This window comes from Salarias fasciatus, chromosome 1 (genome assembly GCF_902148845.1).
Source record: "Salarias fasciatus chromosome 1, fSalaFa1.1, whole genome shotgun sequence".
In the NCBI taxonomy this organism is placed as follows: domain Eukaryota; kingdom Metazoa; phylum Chordata; class Actinopteri; order Blenniiformes; family Blenniidae; genus Salarias; species Salarias fasciatus.
The window spans coordinates 442,912-452,433 of NC_043745.1; the positions used below are offsets into that span (position 1 = coordinate 442,912).

Here is a 9,522-nt window from a genome sequence, read left to right on the forward strand (position 1 = left end):
TGTGTGTGCGTGCGTGCGTGCGTGTGTGTGTGTGTTGGGGGGGTTCCATAGCAGGCTGCGTGTCTCTTTGATCCCCCCCCCCCGCCCCCCGCCTAACTACAGCTGACGTCATGGCACGCATGCACCCTGTGTGTGTGTGTGTGTGTGTGTGTGTGTGTGTGTGTGTGTCTTTTTGTCTGGCTGGCTCAGGCAGGCTGCTCCTCACAGGACTCCCGCACCGCGGAGAGGCAGCAGCAGCCGCAGCAGCAGCAGAAAGCGCGTGACGCCCCCGCCTGTGGCTCGTGCTCGTGCCTCCCTCGGTCGGTCGGCGCTCGCTTCGGCCCCGGTCCGTCCCGGTCCGTCGCCATGGAGGAGCAGCTGCTGTGCTGCGAGCAGGACTCGGTCCGGAGAGCCTACCAGGACGCCAACCTCCTGAACGAGCGCGTGCTGCGCACCATGCTGCGCGCGGAGGAGAGCTACCTCCCAGCGCCCAACTACTTCAAGTGCGTGCAGAGAGAGATCAGCGCCAGGATGAGGAAGATCGTGGCCACGTGGATGCTGGAGGTCGGTCTCACCTCGACTTTACTCTGAGTTTCTGATCAACCGGCTGGCTCCGTCAAGTCAAACTTTGTGTGTGTGTGTGTGTGTGTGTGTGTGTGTGTGTGTGTGTGTGTGTGTGTTTGTGTTACATAAAGCCTGTGAAAAGTGGCCTGTGTCTGGGTGGTCCTTCAGTAATGAGCGCAGATACATGAGTCGGTATATTTTAATAGATTACTCGTGCTCCTCAGTCAGCTGACTTTGTGTGAATTTATTATGTTGATATATTTATTTATTGAAGAATTAAAAAAAAAAAACTCACGTACACGTAGCAGCAGGGCCATGCAGTGCGGCGCGCCATCTTTGTGGTGTTTTAGTGAAGATTAAAGAGTGTGACTGGGACAGAGACTGAGGGGGACATCCAGGAGGACAGTAGTTGAAAGCAGTCCCGTCGGGATCGGGTTTTGAGGACAGGTTGTTGAAGAGAGCTGCGTCCTCCCTCAGCTCGGCGCTCAGCTGACGCTGCGGATGCTCATTAAAACCTTCCTCTTCATCCATAAAGAGCCTTAAACGAAATGGAACCGTCGGCTCGGATGCGGGATACGTTTCCTCACATTTACATGTCGGTTTGGTTCGGATTGAGACGGTTTAAGTATTTTAAATTAATTTCTGAAACGGAGGAGCGGAGCGCGCGCAGCGCAGCGCCGCGGTCAGCCACGCGCTTCTCCATAAAAAAAAATAATTTTAATTCACGTGAAGCTGGACCGGGACACTTTTCACGCTCATCCGATCACGCGCTCAGCGGGGATCATTTCCATCCCCGTTGCACGCAGCCTGCTATTTTTTAAGTATTTATAAATATTTTTTGAAAAGATGACGAAGTTGGAAATTGGGAGAAACGCCACCTCCGCCTCCGCCTGGACGGACCTCCAGCTCGGCTCTTTAATTTCACCGCCACAGTTTGTCACAGAACACTGTGATTAATTTATCCTTTATTCTTATGTCTTTAATATTCGTATGGAATGAGTGTGAATCTCCTCTGCAGGGTCAAAGTGTGACTTGAAGGGTGAAATGTGGAAACAGTGTGAACAGTGTGTGTGTGTGTGTGTGTGTGTGGGGGGGGGGGGGGGGGGTGTTAATGGGGCTGCAGGAAGCCTGACGCCTCTTCTCACCTCTGCAGGTCTGCGAGGAGCAGAAGTGTGAGGAGGAGGTCTTTCCTCTGGCCATGAACTACCTGGACCGGTTCCTGTCGGTGGAGGCCACCCGGAAGTCCCGGCTGCAGCTGCTCGGAGCGGCCTGCATGTTCCTGGCCTCCAAGATGAAGGAGACGGTGCCGTTAACCGCAGAGAAGCTCTGCATCTACACCGACAACTCGGTCCAGCCTGGAGAGCTGCTGGTGAGAACGACCTCTTCCCATCATGCATCGGGTCTGCTCGTTCCTGTTCCACCATGAGGCTCTGGAGCCTGACTTCACTGAAAGGCCTTTCTGGTTTCATGAATGGTTCTAATAACTGCCAAGAGAACACCGACCTGCAGGGCCACCTAGTGGCCACGTGCAGAGCTGCAGTCACTCAGCTTCATGGAGACCAGATTACACTTTAGCTTGAATTAACAAACACGGGTTTGGGGGTTTTAATCAGTCATTAATCCCTTCATAAATAAACTTTGTAGTAGAATTTAATCTGATTGTAGTGTGATATCTTAAAGCACGCTGAGGCACCTTTCATTCCGGGCTATAGAAAGTAAATTTCGCCTCCACTGAAGCTCGGTGAGACGTTTCTGACCGCCCTCCCTGTGATCCGTCCACAGCAAATGGAACTGCTGGTTCTCAACAAGCTCAAGTGGGACCTGGCCTCGGTCACTCCCCACGACTTCATCGAGCACTTCCTGTCCAAGCTGAAGATCCACCCGTCCAGCAAGCTGATCCTCAGAAAGCACGCCCAGACGTTCGTGGCCCTCTGCGCTACAGGTGAAGTACTGGTTCTGGGGCTGGAACCGGATCTGCCCGGTGCAAGTGTGTTCCGCCGGGCTGGGACGGGGGCACACTCTTCTTCTCATTACTGAATTAGTGTTGAGGTTGTAATGCTCAGGGACAGAGCTGTGCTCGTTGGACTGTACGGACATGTGGGCCACACTGGCACAGCGAAGTAAGAACAGGAGGCTAGTTTGAAACCTTCACCATACTAAAGTAAACTAGTATTTTGAATCCAGTCTTGGAACAACTCCCTCTAAAGCAGGAGCAGAGACGGCGTTCTGGGCTCCTCTCTCCGTACAGCCTGCAGCGTCAGACGTTAGCGTCCATCTGATTTAGGCTTGGTTCCGGGAGCTGAAGGCCCGTGTTGGAGTGTACAGCCAACACACAGTGTTGAAGGTGTAGTCCAGAAGCGTGATCTGGCCCCCCGAGGCCCCCGAGTCCCCCAGAGGCCCCCCTCAGTGAGAACCACCTCAGACAGAAGGATCAACAGTTTATGTCATTGGAAAAATAGCCTTTAATTTTTAGAGTGTATCTAGAACAGGGTTCTGCAGCCTTTATGACCAAAAGAGCCGTTTTTCTGACTTTCCTCTAGTCCAGTAGTTCTGGAGCCATAAAGAACATTGAACCTTCAAAATGAGGCGAATGCAGCTCAGGAAGATTCATTTATTTTGATGCTCAAACAAAAATATAACTTATGATGCATTGTTTAACAGAATAGTTAACGTTTTATTAAATTTAACCTCTTTTTGTACCTGATTTGACAGTTTTCCTCCTGTTTTCAAGCATTTTTGTTAGAAATTTTAAAATTGGCGCTGTTTTGACCGTTTTACCTCCTTTTAAGCATTTATGTATGTTTTTATCCAGCCATATCTATTTTCTTCATTTAGAAATTCCAGACATTTCATGGTTTTTTGAGGTGTTCTTTCACTTTTTTCCCCATTTCTTGTCATTTTAGCTATTTGACCCAATTTTACTTGGGCATTTTTTGAATCCCTTGAATCTCGTTGAACAGTACCATGGTGTGTAACTATAACAGGGGTGGGGAACCCTGGTCCTGGAGGGCCGCAAACCTGCATGTTTTCCATGTCTCCCTGCTTCAACACAGCTGATTGCAATGAGGCTCGTTATCTGGCTTTCTGCTGGACTTGGCCATGAATCTTGATTCGATTCAGATGTGTTGAAGCAGGGAGACATGGAAAACATGCAGGTTTGCGGCCCTCCAGGACCAGGATTGCCCACCCCTGAACTATAATAAAAATTAGTTCAGTGTTCATTCACGTCTTATGTCGTCAAAGGAGTCACTACAGAGGGACTATAGTGCCACATGTGGCTCCAGAGCTGCAGGTTGAACACCCCTGATCTGGAACATGTTGGACCATGCTGCAGATATTCGGGACTACATTCTCATTCTTTGTGTGTTTTCTCAACAGACGTCAACTTCATCGCCAGTCCTCCGTCCATGGTGGCGGCGGGCAGCGTGGTGGCAGCCGTCCAGGGTCTGTATCTGAAGAGCCACGACGTGTCGCTGTCCTCCCAGAACCTCACCAACTTCCTGTCGCAGGTCATCCGCAGCGATCCGGTATGACTCCGCCGCCTCCGCCTAACGGCCGGCCATCGGCCGGGGCTGCGCGGCGTTCTCACCCGCTGCCGCTCGTGTGCTTTCAGGACTGCTTGCGGTCCTGTCAGGAGCAGATCGAGTCTCTGCTGGAGTCCAGCCTGCGGCAGGCGCAGCAGCACAGCGGCGCTCCGGAAGCCAAACATGTGGACGAGGACGTGGACTTGTCCTGCACGCCCACAGACGTCCGGGACATCAACATCTGAAGGGAAATCCTCTCTCGTGGCGCCTGGAGCCGCCGGCGGAGGAAAGGCTGTTGTTGTTGCAGAGCGGCGGACGGACGGCAGGCCTCATGGGAACTCTGCCCCGCTGCTTTCTTCTCTTCCTTCCTGGTGGAGCCGTCATGGCAGACAGAGCGCCCCCTGTCTGCCCAGTCCCACCGTGTGCCGGTGGGCCCCTGCCGTCCAGGGAAGAGACGCCGACGCCACAGAACCGTCCTGAGGAGGACAGCTGCTGTGAGCCCGAGCTGGAGCGTCTGAAGACATTGTCCACAAACTCGTCTCATTCCATCACTTACTGAAACAGGAGTGTTTAACCTTCCACAGACTCGGCCCGCCCGATACGACATCCCAAAGTGTGTGTCCAGCCGGTCCTGGTGTGTGTGTGCAGTTCCCACCTGAGGGCCGACGGTTTGAGCCTCTGTCCTGACAATGTCCCGTGTCTGTCCTCGAGAGTGGAGGGTCCCGTCGCCCTTCTTGCTTTTGTTTAGTCACTTTATTCCGTGGTTTTGGACGTCTTCATCAGTTTGTGTGAGACGCTCTGCGTGAGACGCTCTGGTCTGGAGCTCTGGTTCAGTCGTCTCGTCGGATCGCGTTCTGACGAGACGATCGTTAGCGGAGCTGTCTCCACTCCAGTATGTCTCCCTCTGTCGTTACACCTAACCCTGTTCCCGTTTCTTTTTTTAAGCACTTTGGTCAGCGATGCTGGCTCCGAAAAAAAACAAACAAAAAAAAAAAAAAATCAATTTTTGGAAGAACATGAAAACGGAGCTGGATGTTTGAAGTGAAAAGCATCTGTCCAACCGTCTGTCCATCCACCCGTCTATCCATCCACCCATCCATCCAGCCACTAGGGGTGTAACGAAATGATCAACTCACGAAACGATATGAAATACGAAACAGGACTCAAGATACGAAATAAAGATAAAAAAAATCCCCAACAGTAGGAAGTCAAGCAAAAATCTTATTTTCTTTATTTTATTCTTTATGCAGACATACAAAAAATAATGCTGCAAAATACAAAATAAATTCTCTTTGAAAAAATACAAAAATTGTGCAAATACAAACATAAAATCTCAATAAAAAAGAGCTTTATTGCTATAACAAACAGGATAACTACAGCATAACTACACTCTTGCTGCCTGTCTTCAGTTAAAACAAAATGCTTTTTGAAAAAGGATAAATTGTCGTGTTTATCATGGTAGTTGTTCTCCCCGCAGTGTACGGCCAACTGTAGCGGCATATTTTGCACACGGTTCTTGTTCTATCCGCAGTCTTCTCACCGTCCTCTCGTCGTTCACATGGGAAGCCAGAATATTTCCACACAACCGATTAATCTGACGAAGGAGCGATAGCCTAGCAGCTAATTCAACTTCGTCTTCCTCCATGTTGAAACAAGTGTTTTGCTACGGTAGGCGAGGAGGGTCAATAATCATCAGTTCAGTGGTGCGCGGCGCCCTTTCACGTTTTTTATTTCGTGCAATAATTTTGTGCGTCTTTGAATTTTATTTTGTCATTTTTTATTTCGTGATTTTTTTAATTCGCGACCAGCCACCCATCCATCCACCCACACAGTCATCCACCCACCCGTCCCCCCTCCCTGAAGCCTGTTCCTGTTCTTGACTCCGCTCTGATGTATCCTGTGTGATCTGGAATGGATCACTGTGGGAGAAATGTTCTTCTTCCCTCCGAAGCTCAGATCGGTGGTCTGTCTGTTCGCTGAACTGCTCGGACGTCTGACTGAGCGAATCTGGAAAAAGAAACCCTGCAGAGTCAAAAGCAGTGGGAGTAACAATAAGTGTTATTTTTCTATTTAAAATAATGCTTTATTTTCATATAGTGAACTATGCTATTTATTTTTGTAGGTTGTGAGTGACTGGCTCCTCTGGATGTTTAACTCCAGCAATGAGCCGACTGAGAGACTTTAACACTAAACTTCAGCCTGACTCCGTCACCAGGACAGCATCTCCACCTCTCTTTACACATGTTCATGTTTCAAGGGGATGAAGCTAAAATGTTGATGTGATTTTGCACAAACCTGAAAGGTGTTGGCTGTTTCTTGAGGACTCGCTCAAAATGGCGGAGAATAAAGCTGAGGAGTGTGCCAAGAGGCGAAGCGCAGCAGAAAGAGTGAAGAGTGAAAAATCAGGTGTGTGTGGCGTGACCGTGGAGTTCAGGCGGGCCGCCGTGATCGTTATTTACATATGAAGATGGAGAGATGGCCTGGAGCAGAGTGGCATCCTTCCAATCAACGAATGGCAATTTAGCAAAATTTTGTGAGGGTGTCGAACTTTGCGACAGGTTGTGTTTCTGATTGTACATTAGGAGTAGAGTGTAGGAGGAAAAACACTCCTTGTGTTTCGCTGCTATAGAAAATAATTCCCATCTACATGAAAAAAGAAAAAACAAGAGAAAAAAAGGATTTACAAAGATGCTTTTCTCCTGTCTGCTGCTACACTTTATTTGTTTAAATGTCAATACATATGCCATTCTAGGTTTGAATTTTCTCTTAGAAAATTGTGTTATTGGCATCCATGTTTGTTTAGTTTCTATGTGACCAGATTTTTTTTTTTTTATACTTATCAATGATTTCCAACAATATTCCAAAAAAAGACAAATACCGTGTACAGAAATACCTTGATCCTCAATACCTCATGTGACAGTCAAACTCTATTTCTGAATCTTTAGACCTAGTGCTTGGTTCGGTTCAGAGGTGTCAAGCTCTGTGGAACCTGCTGGAGGGGAGGCCTCCGTGACCCGGGTCTCGCTCAGATACTGGTGCCATAGCAGAAACGTGTCTACGTAACAGGGAAATGTGTAACTCTGTTGAGTGTTAAGCTGTCTCGATGAAAGAGACGTTAGCCACCCCTGGCCAATGGCTGTCTTTTTTCATTTCCCCTTTTTTATATTTATAAAAGAGAAAAAGCTTTTTGTTTCAGTTTTTCAAATTGTCAGTGAGTTGCATTTGTACATAGATTCAGTGTCGTGATGGTTAAGCCATAGACTATTTTTGCTGTTTTTACAGACCATTCCACACAGTTCTGCCTACTTTGTGTCACTTGTCCGCGGCTGGGACAAGCTCTGTAATCATCTTTGTGTCATCAATGCAATAAAAACATGAACTAGAGGAAGTCTGAGAGACTGACATGGTGTTTACCACTGCACAAAGAAACATTCTCACATGTATTGAGCAAATACTGCAAACCACAAACCATGATAACATGTAAACAGTACGGTGACACAATGATAACATCACAACACCATGATGACAGCGTTATAACACTGTGATGACACCATGATGACAGCATGGCTCGATAACACCACGATGATTCAATGATGACTTGATGATCAAACCTTGATGACTTCATAACTTCATGATGACACCATGATGACACAATGAGGACACCATGATAACTTGATGACATACCACAATGACACCATGATTACACCATGATGACACATGATATCACGATGACACCATGATTACACCATAATGCCACGATGACAGCACTGCAAGACCATGAGGAGATGACTTGAATAATACCATGGTGACTCAGCGATTAGACCTTGATGACATCATGATAACACTGATAACACCATAATGACACCATAACACCATGATGACATCATAACACCATGATGACATCATGATGAAACTGTGATGACACATAACACCATGATGACATCTAGGGATGCACCGAAATGAAAATTCTTGGTAGAAAAAGAAACCGAAAAATGAGGAAACTAAAGCCGAAAACCGAAAGCCGAAAGACCGAAAGAAATGAATAATTACTAGCCTATATTCCTCAGGGATATTCTTCAGGGATGATCAGGTTCATCGGATTAATCACTGCATCCAATTAGGACAGGACAGGAAAAGTTCCTGTCTGTGGCATTTAACCTACCGTATTTGCCGCTCTAAAAGTAACACATAAAAGCCTTGAACTTTCTCAAAACCCAACAGTGCACCTTATAATGTGGTGCGCCTTTTTTGCAGAAAATACGGTAATAAAGACCACCCGGTTGTCAGTCCGTTGTCTTGACGACGCTTCCCATAATTCGCTACGACGTGATCACATGAGCAAACAACCTCTGCTTGCTGTAGCTAAGCTAGCCACTTCAAACAGAACGGGAAACAACAACAGCATCCACCTCGAACCGGTCAGTCACAGTTTGTCCTCCAGTCTCCCCACCAGAGAGCACGGCCCGCGGCTGGCAGTCCGCACGCTGTGCCGCCAAGAGCGGACAGCTGGGACGCTGGGAGCGGCCGTCCGCCGGCCGACAGCCCGTCCGCCGGAAGCGATGGGGGACTTCACTAGCTGGCTGGACATCGGTGACCAACAGCCAAGACGGTCTGACAGACCGCTTGGGTTTTTATAATTCAAATAAATCTGTTAAAAATAATTCCCCTGTCCTCTAGTTCTTTGACTTTTCCTAAATATGTGTCTTGTATGATTTTCTGAAACAAATAAGGTCCTAACAATGACACACTGTTAGGTGCCGAGGGCACGATCGGCTGTTGTCAGTTCCAGGTAAGGAGGTTGCAAAGGAGAGGCAGCAGAGCTGGGTGTTGAGGTGCTCAAAAAGGTAGTGGTTTATTTACAAACAAAAATGGTGAGGAGTCCAACAAAGGAAAAAGAACCAAAGAACACAATGGCAAAGGAACAAACAAGCTGGCTCAGGACGTGCTGCTGCAGGAGGCCAGGACCCACTGGTCAACTCTTCCCTCTACAGGCAGCAGCTCCAGCTTCTTATGCTGCCGGTGATTGGCTGATTGGCTCCACCTGACATGGCTGATTCCAACAAGGGAGGTGAGGTGCAGAGCAGGAGAGCACTCAGACCCAAGACGGCTCCAGGGCCGTAACACACACATAATATTACAAAGCATTCAGTGTCTCCAGAGGTGCCAATTACAGATTCAGGTATCCTCCATCAAAGCACAGCAAACCATGTATTTCTCGTTTCGAAAAATTAATTTTAGAACAAACATATTTTCTGAATAAATCCCTTTGTCCTGTGGAGCCTGCAGTCCCAGAATCAAACGAGCAGGGTGAGGACGGACCGTGTGGGGAGGTGTCCGTCCTGGTGCGCAGCCGGGGAGACTTATTTTACTAATTTTAATATGTTCTTGATTATTATTGACGGTCAGTAATACATCAATTTTGTGTGTGTTGGTGTGTGTGTGTGCGTTTGTCAGG

The 9,522-nt window shown here is 48.0% G+C and overlaps 1 protein-coding gene across 1 annotated transcript; it reads left to right on the forward strand.

Moving 5' to 3' along the window:
* Nucleotides 1-223: 223 nt before the first annotated feature.
* ccnd1 (cyclin D1) lies at nucleotides 224-7,451 on the forward strand. Its single transcript, XM_030099001.1, has 5 exons — nucleotides 224-543; nucleotides 1,697-1,912; nucleotides 2,326-2,485; nucleotides 3,922-4,070; nucleotides 4,157-7,451. Exons 1-5 carry the CDS (start codon nucleotides 346-348, stop codon nucleotides 4,310-4,312), a joined length of 879 nt encoding a protein of 292 aa, XP_029954861.1. The 5' UTR covers nucleotides 224-345; the 3' UTR covers nucleotides 4,313-7,451.
* Nucleotides 7,452-9,522: the final 2,071 nt, after the last annotated feature.

Coding starts and splice junctions, on each gene's coding strand:
- ccnd1 (XM_030099001.1), top strand. CDS start 346: ATGGAGGAGCAGCTGCTGTGCTGCGAGCAGGACTCGGTCCGGAGAGCC. Junction 1,913..2,325: donor TCCAGCCTGGAGAGCTGCTG/GTGAGAACGACC, acceptor ATCCGTCCACAG/CAAATGGAACTGCTGGTTCT. Junction 4,071..4,156: donor AGGTCATCCGCAGCGATCCG/GTATGACTCCGC, acceptor GTGTGCTTTCAG/GACTGCTTGCGGTCCTGTCA.